At 42.4% G+C, this 20,272-nt stretch overlaps 1 protein-coding gene across 12 annotated transcripts in view; it reads left to right on the forward strand.

Moving 5' to 3' along the window:
* The window catches only part of MAPK8 (mitogen-activated protein kinase 8), a 57,037-nt gene that overhangs the window by 7,593 nt on the left and 29,172 nt on the right, over positions 1-20,272 (forward strand). For all 12 annotated transcript variants that reach the window (XM_084845103.1, XM_084845110.1, XM_084845102.1 and 9 more), the window contains 4 exons: positions 682-811; positions 14,777-14,835; positions 14,948-15,086; positions 16,678-16,843. In XM_084845103.1, the coding sequence (XP_084701229.1) occupies positions 682-811; positions 14,777-14,835; positions 14,948-15,086; positions 16,678-16,843 (494 nt within the window). The remainder of the gene's footprint in view (positions 1-681; positions 812-14,776; positions 14,836-14,947; positions 15,087-16,677; positions 16,844-20,272) is intronic.

Here is a 20,272-nt window from a genome sequence, read left to right on the forward strand (position 1 = left end):
GTTAGATGAAATAGAAGTTTTTTTCAATTTGCAATCAGCAGGCAGTGATGAACTGAGCACACCTCCCGAGGTGTTCAGATTCCTCATTGTTCGGATGACTATCAAAAAGTATTTGCTCCTAGTAGATGCCAGGTTTGTATCACTAGAATATGGAACTCCTGAAATAAACTGAAGTGAATATAATAACGTAAGAAGAGCCATACTGGATCAGACCAAGGTCCATCTAGTCCAGCATTCTGTTCACACATTGGCCAACCAGCTGCTCACGGGAAACCCACAAGTGGGACATGAGTGCAAAGCACCGACCTGCCCATGTTTCCCAGCAACTGGTGCACATAGGCATACTGCTTCTGATACTGGAGAAAGTGTATAGCAATCAGGACTAGTAGCCATTGATAGCTTTATCCTCCATGAGCAGGGCCTCTCTTTTACAGCTCATAGAAGAGGAGGCATTCCTTGAGATAATCTTTTCCTTCAGAGAAGCTGCACAGTGTGCTGATATTCTGTGATAGAGCCTTTCACTTTTCATAAACATTCCATGATATTGGGATGTGTGAAGTGCCATGCTCCTTATTCAAACTCTTGACTGATTCTGTGCTTGTAGCCTATCTGACTCTAGGCTTTAGCTTTCTTGTAAATTGTTGCATAAATCTGGTTATGGCAGTTCACTTTTATTTACAGTGCAGCCTATGATGCTATCCTTGAAAGAAATGTTGCAATCAAGAAGCTAAGTCGGCCATTTCAGAACCAGACTCATGCCAAACGAGCCTACAGAGAGCTTGTTCTCATGAAATGTGTAAACCACAAAAATGTAAGTACATTTGTGCATCATTTAGAGATAAACAGTACGGGCCAAACTAAATATGATGGGACCAGCTACATTTGCTCACTTCTCTGCTCCATTCATGTATAAAGATGGGTGAGGGTCCAATTGGTTATATCAAAAGGGGCATTGTCATAAGCACTTGTATTTTGTATTTGTATTGTACTTGTGGAGCACAAGTACTCCAGTACCGGAGTGTGCTCCAGTACTGGAATTGAGCCAGCCGGGGTGTGTGTGTGTGTGTGCCTGAAACAGAACATGGTGAGTGAGGCAGCTGTGGGGGAGGATTTTACTTATCTCCTCAACATGCACATGTTGTTGTAAAAATTAGACACCCTTCCCACCTCCACTTGAGTAGGGTAGATATGTGAATACACACACATGGTTTCCTCATTACATGGCTCTGGCCCTAACTAGATCATGCAGTACCCCTAGAATACAGACTAGTTAAAACAATTAAAAGATATAGAAGAAAATAGCAAAGCATATGTTAATATAAATTTGCTAAGCAAGGAGAGACAAGAAGGCCTTCTTAAATGAACAATGCAAAGAAATCAAGGAAAACAACAGAATGGGAAAGACTAGAGATCTCTTCAAGAAAATCGGAGATCTCAGGGGAACGTTTTGTGCAAAGACGGGCATGATCAAGGACAAAGAAGGCAGGGACCTAACAGAAGCAGATGAGATTAAGAAGAGGTGGAAAGAATACACAGAAGAACTATACAGGAAAGATCTGAATGTCCCTGATAGCCATGATAGTGCGGTCACTGAACTTGAGCCGGACATCCTCGAGAGTGAAGTCAAGTGGGCCTTAGGAAGCATTACTAACAACAAAGCTAGCGGAGATGACAGTATTCCAGCTGAGCTATTTAAGATCCTAAAAGATGATGCTGTTAAAGTGCTGCACTCAATATGCCAACAAATTTGGAACATTCAGCAGTGGCCACAAGACTGGAAAAGGTCAGTTTACCTTCCAATTCCAAAGAAGGGCAATGCCAAAGAGTGTTCAAACTACCGTACAATTGCACTCATTTCACATGCCAGCAAGGTGATGCTCAAAATCCTACAAGCTAGGCTTCAGCAGTATGTGAACTGAGAACTACCGGAAGTACAAGCTGGGTTTTGAAGAGGCAGAGGAACTAGAGATCAAATCGCCAACATTGGCTGGATCATGGACAAAGCAAGAGAATTCCAGAAAAACGTCTCGTTCTGCTTCATTGACTATGCTAAAGCCTTTGATTGTGTGGATCACAACAAACTGTGGCAAATTCTTAAAGAGATGGGAGTACCAGACCACCTTACCTGTCTCCTGAGAAACCTGTACGAGGGCCAAGAAGCAACAGTAAGAACCAGACATGGAACAACCGATTGGTTCCAAATTGGGAAAGGAGTACGACAAGGCTGTATATTGTCACCCTGCTTATTTAATTTATATGCAGAGTACATCATGAGAAATGCTGGGTTGGATGAATCAGAGGTCGGAATTAAGATTGCCGGGAGAATTATCAACAACCTCAGACACACAGACGATACCACCCTAATGACAGAAAGCAAAGAGGATCTAAAGAGCCTCTTGTTGAGGGTGAAAGTGGAGAGTGCAAAAGCTGGTTTGAAACTCAACATTAAAAAAACTGAAATCATGGCATCTGGCCCCATCACTTCCTGGCATATAAAAGGGGAAGAAATGGAAGCAGTGACAGATTTTACTTTCTTGGGCTCCAAGATCACCGCAGACGGTGACCGTAGCCATGAAATTAAAAGACGCTTGCTCCTTGGGAGGAAAGCTATGGCCAACCTAGACAGCATAGTAAGAAGCAGAGACATCACCTTGCCGACAAAGGTCCGTCTAATCAAAGCTATGGTTTTCCCAATAGTAATGTATGGCTGTGAGAGCTGGACTATAAGGAAGGCTGAGCGCCGAAGAATCGATGCTTTCGAACTGTGGTGCTGGAGAAGACTCTTACGAGTGCCCTGGACTGCAAGGAGGTCAAATCAGTCCATCCTAAAGGAAATCAACCCTGAGTGCTCATTGGAAGGACAGATACTGAAGCTGAAGCTCAAATATTTTGGCCAGCTAATGCGAAGAGAAAACTCCCTGGAAAAGACCCTGATGCTGGGAAAGACTGAAGGCAAAAGAAGAAGGGGACAGCAGAGGATGAGATGGCTAGATAGCATCACTGATACAATGAATATGGACTTGAGCACACTCTGGGAGAGAGTGGAGGACAGGAAGGCCTGGCGTGCTATGGTCCATGGGGTCACGAAGAGTTGGACACGACTGAACAGCAACAAAGCATGGATCATGCTATATTAAGCTGATAACTTGTTTCCTAGATGTCAACAATGCAGTAGATTGGCTCTTTGGATTTTCGTACATAGGATTACTCAAAGTGAAAATGATCATCAACTTGTATAGAAGGAGAAGTAAGGCACTTACAAAGGGCTTTACTAAACGTCAGTCTTCAAATTCCTGTGAACATGTTAGCAAAGTTTCTTAGGATTCAGTCCCAAGGCCTATCATACTCAATTTCAGTACTGTTGTTACACAAAAATTGTAGGTAGCCATACTATTATTTTATTATGTTTTCTAGCTGTGGTAGCAGATAGTATTGTTAGTACTACTACTGTTTTATAAAACCTATTTTCTAGATGCCCCACATGCTTTGCGTGTTCTAGGTCAATAATAGAATGGCTATTCTATTAGAGGTTAGAAAGCAACCCTGTTAGAAATGTTCTCGTATGGCAGCTGTGGGAATGAGGCTGAGACACTGGCTTGCTTAAGGCTACCCAGTGAGTTTGTGGCAGAAGCTAGATTTGAACTGAAAACCTCAGCTCTTGACTGTTATGTTATACTAGTGGCCTTGTGGTAGTGCTGTACGTTGATGAAATTCACAGATGACAAGCGTTGGGGATATTTTAATACAAAGTGGGCAGCATGCCTGTCAAATTGGTTGAGCTTATGAATTGAAATAATGCAAACTGAATGAAATACGGTAGTACATGGCATAAGGTCATGCGTCTGGCAACAGTTATCCATGCCTTCGTTACATCACGGTTAGACTATTGCAATGTACTCTACGTGGCTACCCTTGAAGAGTGTCTGGAAGCTTCAGTAGGTGCAAAATGTGGCAGGTAGGCTGCTAACCACTGCATGGTAATATGATCACTCCAGTACTGAAAGATCTGCACCAGTATTCACTGGTTCTAGTTTTCTGGACTCAATTCGAGGTGTGGATGTTAACCTTTAAAGCTCCAAATGACTTAGGGCCTGGCTGTCTGAGGGATGCCAATCTCAGTATAAATTTGCTTGGTTATTAAGGTCAGCAGGAGAGGCCCTTTTGAAGATGCCCTTGCTTACAGAGGCCTGCTTGTCAGGCATGTGGGAAAGGGCTTTCTCTTGTGTTACTCTCAAACTCTCAGATGCACTGCCTTTGAAGTTGTGACTGATCACCCCTCTTTCTGCATTCAGGAAGGGGGTCAAGATGCATCTTTTTAACTTGGCTTTTTAAATTGTTATCATTTTAAAATTTGTTTTTACTGTTTTACTGTATTTTTACCTGACTATGTTTTTACTGTTTTGGACCTTTTCTAAACCACCTTGATTGGTATAGAGAGCCGGCATAGAAATACTAATAATATTAACAACAACAACTGAGGATTAGAGAAATAAGGATTTTGTTATCGGAGGCTTTATCAGCAAGAAAAGGCAGAGGAGGAAAGAGTTTGAGGTGTGCTGGGCAACTACAAGATGACTATGAACTGCTAAATTACAGTCAACTGCCAGGAAAGTGAATGCAATTATTGGATGTTCTGAGTGGGGATATTTATGTTAGGGGAATGGAAGTAATCTCTGATAGTATTGACGATACCATATCCAGTTTGGATTATCGCCTATACTCAAGGAGGATGAGTTCAAATTGGAACAAGTGCAAACCACAGCAAGAGGAATAACTACAGAAAATAACTTGTCTGGGAGTAGGAAATAGAGGAATGTATGGTTTAAATTAGAAAAATGTAGTTGGAGAGAGTTCATGATAGTGGCGTCCTGAGATATTTGAGAAAATGGCAGCGTAATGTATGATAATGAGCAAAGAAGACTGAGGGAACCAGAAATGGTGACTCTACACTGGGGCATGAGGAACTTATTTAGATTTAAAATCCCAAGATATTTTAAGACTTAACTGGTTATGTTTATAAAGAACATTTTGTGATTTCTGTTCAGTTGCCTTAGGTGTGTTCCATTGGGGTCTACAAGAAAGGGTGGCTTTTTCTAGGCTGGCTTACAGCATCCAATTCTTTAAAAATCCTTAATACATTAAAATACAATAAACAATAAAACAGACAATGCAGGATCTCTTCTCCCTCCACTTTTCTCTGCCACAACTGGAGAAAGGTATTAAGTGGCATCATTATTTACCCAATAACATTTTGGGATTACTGATAGATGGGTATTGTGTATGCTGACCATAATATTTGGGATTTGGCTTAGTACTCTGGAGATTTCTTATCCTTCCTTTATGGTTGTGGCTTTCCTTACTTGACCAAGTCATCTGGAGCTATTGCTCTTTACACCCCCCGGATTGTGCCTGCTGTCTGCTTGTGGTACACGCTGTGTGGCTTGTTCTTGGAGAGGCTGGGAAAGGAGAAGAATATTCTTGCCTTTGTGTCAGGATTGGTTGAAAATACTTTAGGACCCTTTCCCGATTCTGTAACTTCAGGGTAAGGATGGACCTAAATTTAATGCAGCCCTGGTTTTAGAATAATTAAAAAAAAATTAAATGACCAAGTAACTTAAAAGGTCCTAGAATGATAACTTCTTTATCTACAACCACCACTTAGTTTTAATTTATTACAATTTCTAATGGCTCAAAGAGCGACATAAAAGTGTTCTGCTGTATGTGTAGATTTTAGGTGAGGCCTTTGAGTAAGTACTCAAATCCCTAAACAGCAAAGTCTTGTGGCACCTTAAAGACTAACACATTTATTTTGGCATGAGCTGTTGTGGACTACAGTCTGCTTCGTCAGATGCATGGAATATTATGGAGACTTTCAGGGTTATTATACACTACATATGATGGAGGTGGAGAGGAGAATTGTAAACAGTGAGGCCAGAAGGAAATTCAGTGCAGAAGGGGACAGATGATAGCAATCACATTATTAACAGTGGTCATTTACAGTGTAACTGTTGCTGATAAGAAATATACTGGCATAAGGTGAGCCAGTTAACACATCTGGTGTGATTAAAAAAACAATCTGTAATCCTGATTCAAGCCTCTGGCTTCAGCACTTCCATAAACAGAAAAAGGGACTATCAGTTTCTTTCCCAGAGGTCTGTCTCAAATTATCATTGGGGGTGTGAAGAGAGATATTCTGGCAAGTGGCTGGTTTATTTAAGTAGCCTCTGTAAAGAAAAGAGAAAGAGAAAATGTTAGGGCCAGGCTGAAGTAGTTGCTTTGGAAGACAAATATAAGAAGTCAAATGCAGTTAGAGTGCTCAAACTGTTCATACAAGCAAAGGGGGAAATTAGCTATTGGAAACAAATAAGGCACAGAAAGATTTGCTTTATGCCATACATGGGCAACTCTCTCTGTGCAGTCCACAGCCTTGGCCATTCTCTCTGCAGGTCATACATAGCCCAGCTATTCAGCTATCAAACTGGGCTGTAGGGGAACACATCACTGTTTCCTCGCTTATTAGCGGTGTGGAAACAGCGATCAGGGTCACTAGGGAGGGACCTCTTCTCCCTGCCCTGCCCCAGGATCCTGATTAGGATTGCTCTGGGGGAGAAGTTCTAACCTTTCCCCCTGCCGCAACAATTCTGATCTTAAATGGATGTGTGCATATGTCCGTCTGTCAGTCCTGGGCCTGCCCACCACTGCTCCACTCACCACCAGCCCCTTTCAGCCCTTGGAAGATTTCCTTAGGGGCCAATGTACCCGCACCCTGAAAAGTTTGCCCACTCCTGCTTTACACTAAACAGGCTTATTATGAGCAATGAGGCAAGTTTAGTAGGTTTCTTGCTGATTGCATCATATTATAAAACCTTCCACTAATCAGACAATCCATCCTTGTCCTCTGTAAAAGATTATACAAATCAACTAGAAATCCCTAAGTTAACAAAGAAGAGCAAACTGTGGCTGGATAGTCTGATCACTGAGACTAAGATAGAACAGGTCATTAGTGGCCTTGGAATGGGCAACACCTGGCATAGATGGGTTTACTGTTGAATTATTACAAAAAAATGTAAACCTGCCCTAATCCCTAAACAGTGATGTTTATTCCGTAACATAATGAAATGGGGGAAAGTACACGACCTCATGGTCAGAGACCAGAATAGAGATCCTCCCAAAAGATGATAGAGACTTGACACTCTCAGTCTTTGGCAGACAGCTCGCTGATTAAGCAAGACTCCAATATTTTTACTGCAACTCTAGCAAATGCATTGAATGTTATTATCAATTATTACATCTGTTCTGATCAATCAGGACTTATGCCAGGACAGAATTTAATGGATAATATCCACAGGACAAGTAATCTCACCCACGGTGCCAGAGGCACCCACTGGCAATGCTGCTGGTGGATGTTGAGAAGGCCTTTGAGGGATGGCAGTATCTGAAATATGTGCTTGTACAGATGGGATTTGGCTCAGGCTTTCCTAGGGCAATTGGTGTGGAGTATGCCACCTCCAGAGCTATGGTGACAGTCAACAGCTAACATAATCCCATGGTTAGACTTCATAGACATACAGATGGGTGCCCTCTATCCCTCACCGTGCTGTTTGCCCTTTTTATTGTCCTGAGGGACAACTTTCAAATTAAAGGTTTCAGAATGGGAGACACTGAATGTAAACTCAATCTTTATGTGGACAATATGGTCATATGTTTCTGATCCAAATACAGCATTGATAACTGAATTTGATAAACTTGTTAGTATCCTTAAAAAAATAACTTTTAGTCATTTAGTAGTAATTAACCCTCTGTTGATAGTTGGGGTCAAATATAACCTGGCAGTGCTGAAAAAAATTATAAAACCTTTATGTACTTCTTCCACAACTCCATCTTTCAGGTATTCCTAAATTGAAGTGCCATGTGCTCCCCCCCCCTCAAAATTTAGTGGAAAAATGAGTATTATTTTAACAGCTATTTGGATCAATTCTACTCCATTTGGAATGACTGAGAAAACTGGAAAAAAAATGCACATGAGGTGTTAAGGATTAAGTGATCCTGCAAAATGTGGTTAATTTCTTTTAATGTACTTTCTATGCTTACAGATACATAGATCAGGACCTATCAAAATACTGACAGAACATTGTTTTTTCACCCTCTATGCTCCTTTCTTATAAGAAATGGAAAGGAGCATAGAGTAGGGATGGGTAGACTTCCTGCTTGCAGGAAATACATTTTTTCACTAGAACTCCCAGGTCTACCAACTGGAGCCAGGTACAAAGTACTGCTTCAAGTAGGCAGACACAGAATTGCAAACCAAGGTGCCTCTAACAAATCCTCAGCCATGGAATTTGTTTTCAGTACCAGAACTGGAGCTCACACACACATCTTTTCACACAGAAATCTACTCTTATTTCCCTACAAACTTCCTTGATTTTAGCAATTCTATCTATCCTTTGTTTTTGGGATGGTCCCAAAACCATCCCGAAGTCCATTCCTAGGTTCTTACTTTTAGCTTATGTAGAATACTACCCTGAATTCCAACACTAATAATCCTTGGGATTTTTATTTTCGAGGAAGAATTCAGCAAATACCAAATTTGTATTCTTTAGTATGTTATAACAAAAAGAGTCTGAAGTTTTTACCAGTGTATCAGTACATTAAATTAGAACTCTCTTTGATGCAACTCCATATTAAAGCCCAGGTTACCCAGAATCTAACAGCACCTGAACATTTGTTTAATTTTGTCACCTCATGCATAAACGGTTTCCTTTCAACAGTTCACCAACATATACTTATCAGTCTTTCACCTGATCTGCCTCTGGGAGAGAGAATTGACATTCAGCAGTAGGAGCTTTGGGGCTCAGCATCTATTCATATCCTTTATTCAATTTATGATTGGCCCTGAACTCTGATACCTCTGATATACCTCTGATATAGACCCATAGTGACCCCTAAAGCATCTGGACAGTTAGCACTCTACTGGGAAACCTGAATAGTTTTATCTGACCTTATCTCACTTCTTTGTCCTCCAAAATGTGAACAAAACCTTAATGCCTTTTCTTGAATAGGCTGACTAGTTCCAACCACTTTGGGGTTTTAAGAGATCAGTTACAGCCCTTAAGAATGTGGGTCCAGCCACTAGGTAATTTTCTGATTTGCTGCCTAGATCACTGACCTAAGAAATGGAGGCTATTGAGTTATTGAACAGACCAGCCATCAGCCTCTGCAAAGGGGTTGGTGTTTACTGAGCAGAGATCCTTATTTTAAAAAAAATCCTCCGTCCTAGAGCTTTCGTATATACCATCTAACTGGAAGCCAGATGCTCTCTGTCTCAGAACATCCTTTATGCAATAAATTTGGCATATGCTCTAGGACCCAAGACTGTACTGAAGTAGGTAATGTGACCTGATAAGTCAAACTGACTTTTTGGTTTTATTTGGAATTCTGTGTATATATGTGATTATTGCCTTCCTTGTTCCCCCCCCCCTTATTTCTCTCTTCCTAAATAAACTCCTTTTTGTATTTTGACATTTGGCTGTGTTGTTTTAAAAGGAATTTCTCACTGAACTTTTCCTCTCATGAAAGACAGCATGATTACAAAGCCACTACTTGTGTTTTAAGATTTTTTAAAGGTTTTTTTAGAAGTTCTTTGTTTCTGGACTTTGGGAAGGAAAACCCAGAGCGCCTTTCCTTTTTCTTTCCTAGGTCTGAGCTAAAGGAAGGTCCTTGGCAGCAGTGCTCAGAAACTCCCCAAGCAGCTGGACAGACTAGGGTATATCAGGAGGTTCATCCTGACTGATGGCAGCCTATCAGAAATTCCTTTCCTGGGGCAGCTATGTGAAGAAGGGGTCCACTAGGAGGAAAAGTTATCCCCCTTCCCATTCTCACAACAAGCTCTAAGGCTGAATCTCTCAGAGCGACATAAATAATAAAAACATGCACAATAAAATAACCTTGCTTTAAAAAGAATTTAAAAGCAGCAACAACCATTTTAAAAGTAGAAGATAAATACTAAAGTAAATATTTTAAAAGTAGAAGATAAATATTAAAGTAGCTAAAAAATCTGAGTAGCTAAAAACACAAAGAAGAACAATCTTAAAATGCAGCTTTAGGCATGCCATTAAAAGAAAAACAGCAGCTAAAAATGTAAATTAAAAGGCTGGAGAGAATAAAAAGGTCTCCACCTGGCACTGGAAAGTCAAGGAAGTAGGCATCAGTAGGGATGTATGAAAGTCACTTACCTTTTCGCAGCTTTGATTCATGGTGTGGGGGAGGTGCTCCGTCCCTCCCCCCGGAATCCTCCCTGGGCCGGCTCTGCTCCACGGCGGCTCCACGGAGCTGCTGGCCAGGGCTGTCCGCAGCCAGAGTTCCGGCCACGGCCAGCTGCTGAGGCCGCAAATGGCAGCCACCGTAGTAGCTGTCATTTGTGTCCTGCCAGGCTGCCGTGATGGGCTACGTAAATATTTACATAGCCTATCACGGCAAAGGCAGCTTCGCAAATGGCGTAGTGGCCGCCATTTGCGTGGCTGCCTTTACCATGATAGGCTACGTAAATACTTACATAGCCTACCATGGAAAGAGCAGTGGCACAAATGGCGTAGTGGCCGCTGTTTGCGCCCCTGCTTTTTGCCGTGATAGGCTATGTAAATACTTACGTAGCCTATCATGGCAGCCTAGCAGGACGCAAATGGCAGCTGCTATGGCGGCCGCCATTTGCGGCCGCAGCAGCCGGCTGAGAGACCAGCTGCCCGAGCCACCGCTGCCAGAACATCCACCTCAGGTAAGCTTCGTCCTGGGGGGTATTCCGTGGGGTGGCGGGTGGTGGGAGGCCGTTCCGCCACGGGTTTCGGGGGGCCGAATGCCAGTGCATTCGGCCTCACTGAAATCCGTGGTGGAATTCTCCGCCATCCCTATGCATGAGGTGGGCCCCTGTAGGGAGGGCATTCCACAATTTGGGAGCTACCCCATGAGACTGTTAGTGAATGTGCTGTCCTTATAGATCCATGAGCAAACTCGCCCAGGTTCTTAAAGACATGCATTCGCTAAACCACGTGATCTCAGAGCAGGTGTTGGCAACATATCAGCCAGACACCTCATAATCCCCTCCTCTCAAGTCAGGAGATGGATGTGAGAGCAGCGACAACGGGAGGAGGAAGGAAGGGGATCTTGGACAGCGGAGAGGAGGTGGCAGTGGGGCAGAAGGAAATCTCAGGCAGGAGGAGAGTGCGGCAGCTGGGGAAAGGAAATTTTGGGTACGGGGAGGAGCTTACTGCTCTGCTTCCTCTCTTTGGGTAGTGTAATAAGTTTGAGGCCACTGGACCCAATCCCTGGTGCTGCACTACCCAGAGCACAGATGAGCCTCTGCTATTAAATAAAAGAGTTGACATCGCAACCAGTGTGAAACCTCAGCTAAAGACTTGCAGAAGTTGTCCAAGTGTTGGAAATGATGGTGCTTGCCCTAGGACAAAGGACATAATTGCCCTTCCTTACACAAAAGGAGTACTTAATAAAGATGACTGTCTCAACAATGCACGTTTCAATAGCCTATTCTTGATACGGATAGAACTCACTCCATGTGTGAGACCTGCATGCCTTGGCCAGTTTCACCCCTATTGCCTGTGTTGGAGCATATTCACGTTTAGAGGTCTGATTAGAATCTGTTGAAACCCAATCTAGCCTTGTGCACATGACATAGCTGCTGATGCTTACCCCTTTGTTTGTCTTTTCCTGCCTCAGCCAAGGTCAGGGATGAAGACACCAAGCTTACTAATATGGGGTGTGTTTAGTCTGTTCTAAAACTGAGTGACTTGCTGAAACCCAGAAAATTTTCACTCACAAATAGCCATCTCAGTATGTGCGGGCACTTGGAGTAGGGCTTCAGATGATCATCTCAAGGCACGGGCAGGAACATATGAGAAGAAGTGGTCCTTCAGATACTGTGGCCTCGAGCTGTGAATGGCTTTGTAGGTTAACACCAACACTCTGAATTAGGCCTGGGAACAAACTGGGAGCCAGTGAAGATGATACAATACTGGCATAATATGATCATAATGCCCAGTTCTGGTCAGTACCCCAGCTGCCATATTTTGTACTACTTGAAGTTTTCAAGGGAAGCCCCACATATAATGCACTGCAAGAATCTAAATGGGAGGTTACCGGTGCAAGAATTGGTGAAGGTAGGCTGTCTGTATCCAGGTAGGAACATAACCTAATCTGGTCAAGATGCTCTGTGCCACAGAAGGCACTTGTGCCTTTAGTGACAAAGATAGATCTATAAGCACCCACTAAGCTACAAAAGTGATCCTTTAGTGGGAGTACAGCCCCTTCTAGAACAGGTTGAATCTTACTCACCTAGACAGATGAACTACCCATTTAATCTGGATTGAACTTCAGTTTATTGGCCCTCTGCCCTGGATCTGATGAAAAAATTAGCTGTGTGTCATCAGCATACTGATGGTAAAAAGGTAAAGGTGTCCCCAACCAGTCATGTCCGACTCTAGGGTGTGGTGCTCATCTCCATTTCTAAGCCAAAGAGCCAGTGCTATCCAAAGACGCTTCCGTGGTCATGTGGCAGGCATGACCGAACACCGAGGTGCATGGAACACTGTTACCTTTCCCGCTGAAGTGGTACCTATTTACTTGCAATTTCTTGTTTTCGAACTGCTAGGTTGGCAGGAGCTGGGACTGAAGACGGGAGCTCACTCCGTCACGCGGCACTCGGGTCTTGAACTGCTGTCCTGCCGACCTTCCGGTCTGCAGTTCAGCGTCTTAACCACTAAGCCACCGCGGCCCGTGTACTGATGGTACTGCACTGTAAATGTCCGGATGACCTCACTCATTGGTTTCATGTTAAATAGCAGGGTGAACAAGAGAGAACCTTGTGGGACCCCAAAGCATAAATGCCATGGAGTCTAGCATAAATTCTCCAGCACAGCATTCTGGAAATGGCCATCCAAGTATGAACGGAATCAAGGCAAAGGTGTACTGCCCACACCCAACTCAGACAATCCTTCCAGAAGGACACAATGGTTGATGGTATTGAAACTGACTGTATGTACAAACATGCTCATGATGCACTATGAAGTAATGAGTAGATGGTATCTAACACCTTCCAAGCTACATACAATGCATCTGCAAAGTGGTCCAAAATGTTGGCAACAGTATGGACAGGTGGACATATTCTTCCACATATGGGGGTGCCCAAGTGCTCAAAAATTCTGGCAAAATGTATGGAAATTTTAAAATGTACAATGGATATGGACCCCAAACTTGTGCTATTGCACAGTATTGACAGGGACCATCTGCTGTACTTGCATAGAAATGTTCAGTTCTGTTTGTACTTGGTGGCTATAATTGGGTGGGTGAGCAAGTGTAGGTTTCTATCTTCTCCCAGTCATAAGAACTGGATGGCAAAAGTGTGGGAGGTAATGGTTTGTTATAAGTTTGTGTCAGGTTTGGGTGGTGTGGACTCAGTCAGCAGTTCTTTTATGATATGGTTCATTGTTATTTCTTACATCAAGCTTCCTGAAGAAAAAGAAAGTACACCAGGCAAAAGATGCATAAGTCTTTAATAATGAGTCCTGCTTGTGTAACTAGGTCCATAAACTGAAAATGCTGGGCGGGGAGTGGGTGTTGAATGATTGAGATGAATGTGGTTATTGGTTTGTAACACATGGTATCTTGCTGATTGAAGAAGTTTCTCCAATAATATCTCCTGCTGTTTTCTTACATCTGTCTATACTGTGGGATAGCCACCTGAATTATTTGTTACTGGCTTATTTATTCCACTTTTTTCTTTACATTAATTGTACTTCTTGACATGTATCTTAAAGAAAGGCAAGCAAGCAAGAAAAATGTTCTGGTTGGCTGCCCCCCTCCCCATTTTAGTCTCAAGCATTTTTCAGAAATACATGATATAACTGGCTGGGCTGGCCTTTGAGGCTTAGGTTTAAATTGGCTGTACTGGATTTGATTTCAAAAGAATGGCAAGGAGTCAGGTGTGAACTTACACAGCATCCTATATGCTGTTTGAGTGCATAGAGACATGTATAGCCTAGTATAACACACACCTAGTTTTAGTTCATCAAGTAGGCTTCTCACGCAAGGTAATTTACAGCTTCACGTGTCAACAATCCTGCAGATGTCTGGCCTTTGCCTACTTATCTCACCCCTCTAAGATAAGAGTGCTGTGCCTTGTCTCACTGAAGAGCTGAGAAACTTTCCCCCTCATAATGGAATGTTGGGGCCCTTTCTCCTAGGAAGGGGCGATAACTGTCTCCCAACCTGGATGCTTCAAGCACCTTCTGGAAGATGGGAGATAACTATATAAGCTGGTGCTCAGACCAATTTGGTCTCACTCCAAGGGGAAACATGCACAGCCAGCTTGGAGGAATTTGTTGGTCCATGGGGTAATGTCTCGTGTGCTGTGGGGACCTGAGTGCACAGTCAGCTGTGATGGAGGACAGCTTCGATCAGCTGAAGGGATGTGTGAGCTGTCTTTGCATTTCTTTCTGCATCCATTTATTACCTGTGTGTAATCAATAAAATGCATCTGTGACTTCATTTCATTTTGGCAACCCTTGAATCTGGTTTGACTGGGACCTAAGTAAATCAGGACCCCAGAATTAATACATTGGCAAAGCATGAGGAAGCTTCAGTAAAGTTCTGAACTGATCAAATTTTATTCTGTTTTCCAGTTTGCTTTTCTTTTTGCATTGTTACCTGGTTTATTTAAAAGTAATCAGCATCTATTTGAGGGCTTTCATGACTTCCTTCTTCCCCATAGATCATTGGCCTATTGAATGTCTTTACACCACAGAAATCACTGGAAGAATTTCAAGATGTGTAAGTGTTATTTTTGCAAAGCATGTTTAGTTACTATAATATGAGTGCACAGTTGACTGTATGATCAAAGGTGCTGCTGTGATCTCATTTTACTTTCTGATCTCCCTCAAAGTTACATAGTGATGGAGCTCATGGATGCGAATCTCTGCCAGGTGATTCAGATGGAGCTTGACCATGAACGAATGTCCTATCTCCTCTATCAGATGTTGTGTGGTATTAAACACCTTCACTCAGCTGGAATTATACATCGGGTTAGTGAGATTATTGCAATTGTTATAACACTCCTGTTTGGGGGGCATTTTTCTTTCTGCTGTTGAGCCAAGCACGTTGTTATTCACTTGAAGGAAAATCTGTATTATTGCCAAACTTTCCCACAAACATTAAAATTAGTATTTGCATCGCTTTTCAAAGTTGATTTGAATTTAAATCATATGTTTGAGTTCTCAGAATAGTCTCGGTCTGGACATAGTAAACTGACTACAGTGTGATGAAGTCAACAGATCATGCATTTCTGCTCTCTTCACAGCAGTGGCTTTGTAAGCCTCTTTGTTTTGTGCGATACAAAGCAGTAGACCCCTATTATTATATCAATAGCCCAACTCAAAAGCCTGCAAGTAAAGCTCATTCTGACTATTTGCTTTCTTTGAGCATTCCTTCTGTCTCCATACATATAAAATTGCTATGAACTTGTTGGGTAGAGTCTTCCAAATGTCAAAGTCCATTGCTGCTTTTGCAGTCTGAGCTCTGCCCCTTGTTTTTATACACTGCAATTACCATTAATTACCCACTAGCTTACCTTATGTAGGTTCCTACTTCTCATTTATAAGTGCTTAGTAGTAATGCTGTGTGCCCAGTTCTGGCTGGTGTTAAATGTTGGCAATGTGATCGAAATCATTTTTTTGTTTTTTTGTTTTGCCAAGTTTGGATTTCCTCTTTTGGGGACTTCTGGGTTTGATTCCTCTAGAATTGCCTTCTTTATGGGATGCCCACTGCTATTTTTGTGATTACTAATTCCAGCTAGTTTATGCAAGCGGACAATGCCCTGGATTATTTCATGGGCAGAACTAGTTAATATAGCCTTAAAAGACCAGGCAGTTTTACAACTAAAATCCTTGTTTAAAGACTCACTTCATTAATGTAGTTTTTCTGCGTTTTGTCAAAGATCGTTTTGCGTTTTGTGGTGAAAGCCTGTGTATCAGCAACAACCCTTACTCTAGGTTCTGGTGCTGTGACATCCCAGTATATGCCATCTGAGAGCTAATATGTAAAATTTACTTTTAAGTAAGTAAGACATAGTCACTGAGAAACCTCATCACTCTGGTGCTTACATGACTTAATGAAAGGGATATTTTTTCAGATGCGCCTGAATGGGCTTGTTCATACAACACAGCTGAGCTGTTTAACCCACGATGAGCTGTGGTGTGTGCTGGGCATGGGCAGCTGCCATTTTGAATATGCAACCTCCAATTGGGCGTTGTGCCGTGTTGTGCAAACCTGGCCACTGTGGGTTATTCAACCCTTGATTAACCCTCTATTAACCCGTGAATAACCTGTGGTGGCTGAATTCACATACCATGGCACCACCCCCAATTGCCCCAGTCAGGGGGCTGCATTTTCAAAATGGCGGCCACATGCACCCGGCACATGCTGTGGCTCATCATGTGTTATTTAACCCATGGTAATCTGTCGTGTGAACTGGCTCAATGTCTGAGCTATAAGTATTGAGCCAGTTGTATACAGGTTCCAGTGTATTGATTTTATATTGGGGATTTTCATGCTTGTCTTAAAATGATATGTCTCTCCCTTTCTCTCTTCACCCCCGCTGCCGAATTTTGTTTGAAGGATTTGAAACCTAGCAATATAGTAGTTAAATCTGACTGCACATTGAAGATTCTTGACTTTGGACTGGCTAGAACAGCAGGAACCAGCTTTATGATGACACCTTACGTAGTCACTCGTTACTACAGAGCACCAGAAGTCATCCTAGGAATGGGATATAAAGAAAACGGTCAGCAACTTAAATTTTTGTTCCTTAATATAATATTCTTTATATCCCCCCACTCCACTTTTTTGCATTTTACATTTTCCTAAGCTGCTGAAGCTTATTTTTAAAAATGACACCATTGCCTAAATGTGCAGTATGTTTAATCCCAGCATGTTGTGTTGAAAGCCTTTTAGGAAACATTATTATACATTTAAAAGGCATTAGGGGTTTTTGCTTGGATAAAATCTGCTTATATAAAATCTGCTCTTAGGGCACTGTTTTGATCTACCTGTAAACATATTTTTTCTCTGTTAAATCTGCCTCGATGTCATACTTAAACAGTGGGTAAAATTAACCTCAGTTACATATTGCTGATGATGTTATGCAAATATAACTGGATGTAGAAACTGAACTTGAACACACCAGTCAGTTCTTGGTTTTTATTCTGCAGGAGCTGTGATGTGGTGGCTGCCATTTGCAGTGTGAGATCATGAGCAAGCTCCCATCATCTTGGGCTATGGGAAGCTGGATATTGGTTGCAACCCAAGATTGTGGGCAAGTTCCTACAAAACTCTTCACCATGGGGAGGCACTTGCCCACAGAGAGCAAGACAGAGAGCACACATAGGTAGAGTCTCAGAAAGAGCAGGCACATACATGATCAAAAGCCAATCCTCCCAGCTGTCTTGCTGAGAGAAAGGGGTGAGTGATCATGTGGGGACAGCAGCTGCAAGGCTACCTTTGCTAACTTTTCTGCTCACTCTTGCAGGTGGCAGAGAGGGGAGAATTGGGCAAGTTGTGGCTGTAAGGAGCAGATGTTGCTGCTGTCCTCTCCCTCTGGGAGGCTGTACTTGCTCATTCTCATTCTCTTCTTGGGTGGCATGGCTGGGAGGATTGGGCCCAGTGCAACTGCCCACAGTGCATGAGCAAGCAGGCCAGAAACCGTGTTTTCTTCTTACAGAGGCAGACACCACTTCTACTTACTGCTCCTCCTCTCTCTGGGCTGTGTAATAGGGGGGTTTGGGATCACTGGACCCAATCCCCAGTGCTGCACTACCCACAGCACAGATGAGTGGGCGAGAGGATGAGCCACTGCTCTTGTGCATTGGTGGGCCCAATCCTTCCTGCTCCACTAGCCAGTAAGAGAGGGCAAGCAAGCTGGCAGAGGCAACAGCTCGCACTCTCTTTCTCTAGGCAGTTCTATGGGGTCCAATCCTCCCCACATTGCTGCTCAAAGAAAGTGAATGCCTGGTCTGCTACCTCTGCCCACTTGTTCACGCTACTTTCTTCGCAGCATAGTGGGGAGGATTGCGGGGAGGGGAGGAGGAGGATGTGTGTATGTGGCAAGGATATGTTGCTTCAGCTCCCCTTTAATTTGGAATTGACCCTTCTGTGTAGGTGGAATTTCCTTATCTAGGACCTTGTACGGATCTCTCCGACTGCCATCCTACACACACTTATTAAGCCCCATTGAATGCAGTGGGTCTTCTGAGTGTACGTGCATAGGTTTGTACTCGTAGTCTGTGCTCCATAAAGAAAGGACAGCACAGGTAGCAGCAATGCATAACACACCCCATATGGAAAACAGATTTAACTGACATTGAAGCAAAAAACAAACAAAAGTATACCGGAGGATAAAAAACCATTTTATGAATCAACAATAGAAGACAGCGGAGCAGGACAGTGGATAAAAAACATGACTGACATTGAATGGGAGAAGTCGGGTTTGGTCATTCCTATTTGGATTCTCTTGGTGCATCTATATGGCTTTTGCCTGAGTGCAGAAGAAGTGTAATATTACCTTGTATGTTTTAGTACAAGGTCAATTAATTTAGAACAAGACTGTTGAATACATTATTTGATTGGTCATTATATAGAGGAGCCATGCATGTTATTTTATGTTTAGCCTCACCAGTTTGCTTTGTAGGAAATGGGTATTTTATGTCACAACCACCATGGCAGCCATATTGGGCACCCATGACAGCCACTTTGTGAAAGTACCCACAATACTCTCAAAGTTCCAAATATGCCCACTGGCCAAAAAAGGTTGTGCACCCTTGCTATATGGAATCTGCAGCACTGAAAGCTCAGGCTGTATTCAAAGTCCCTTTGCCCATGCAGAAAATGACTACTTTGATGACCACAGGTATACCGTTTTTGAATGTTCTCCTATGTTAAAAACAAAAACCTCCCTACAAGTAGAAAACTAGCAGGAAGTGGTCTAGGCAAGAACCTTTCCCTGTAATATGCTAGGATTTTGTTTTCCTTGCAAGCAGCTTTTAACCTGAAGGAACATTTAAAAATGGCTCCCCCCCCCCCACGGTTTGAAGTGGTACAGTACATTCTACACCTCTTTTGCTGCATGTGTAGACCACAGCTCAATCTTCTGACACACATGGGAAATGACCTGACATTTGCTATGCTATGATACCTTTTGAGCTGTATACCCAGCAGTTCCAACAGTGCTTTGCAAATAATATTTATCCATATTTTAGTGAAATATTTACCCCTATACCAAACACAAGATTCATAGGAAAGGTAGTACATTGATTTTACTAAGGTGTGCTCTTAGCATTACTAAGTTAGCAAGAGTTATTGAAGAAATGGGATATTTTTTCTAACATGTAAAACCAGATTTGCTTTTTAATAGTGCTTTGTCTTCTGGGTTAGATAGACAAAATAAATGGCTAAAGAAAGATTGAATTATTTCATGTGTAACAACCAAGAACAGATAAGTTCTCATTTATATTCTCTCTCTCATTTGGAGAGAGAGTGCTATTCACAGGAAATATATCACAATAGAATTTTCTATTCCCATTCAATCATATGTAACCAATCATCTAAGGGTGTAAAACCATCATTGATTTTAGAGAGAGATGCAGGTTAAATTTAGGAATGTAGGAAGTTACCTATGTCAGATCATTGGTCCATCTAGCCCAGTATTGTTGACACTGACTGGCAGCAGTTCTTCAGGCATTTAGGCAGGATTTTTTCCCTCCCTGCCTGGAGATGCCAGGAATTAAACCTGGGACCTTCTGTATGCAAAGCATGTGCTCTACCACTGGGCAATGGCTCCCCTGATATTTAAATGCATGCCAAGCCAATTGACTGTTGAAATAATAAATTCTTATTTTCCAGTTCTCTGAACTGTGTCAAAACAGCCTTTAAGATTTTATTTGTCAAAGGTTTTTGTACCACCCTTTAACAAAGCTTTCAGGGTGGTTTACAAAAACAAGATACAATTCAAAAATTTAAAGAAAACATTTTAAAATAATATATATTTCCCTAACAAAGTGGGCACCAGGCGGAATTCCTAGGGAAGGGAATTCTAAAAATAGGGCACCACGAATGAGAAAGCTCTGTCTTTTAGTTGCCTTGCACCTTACCTTGGATGGCAGGGTGGGGGCACTTGAAGGAGAACCTTGGAAGATTGGATGACCTCAATACACAGACT

The sequence above is a fragment of the Heloderma suspectum genome, chromosome 3 (assembly GCF_057233095.1).
Source record: "Heloderma suspectum isolate Gila_16-S chromosome 3, 16-S_ref, whole genome shotgun sequence".
NCBI classification, from domain to species: domain Eukaryota; kingdom Metazoa; phylum Chordata; class Lepidosauria; order Squamata; family Helodermatidae; genus Heloderma; species Heloderma suspectum.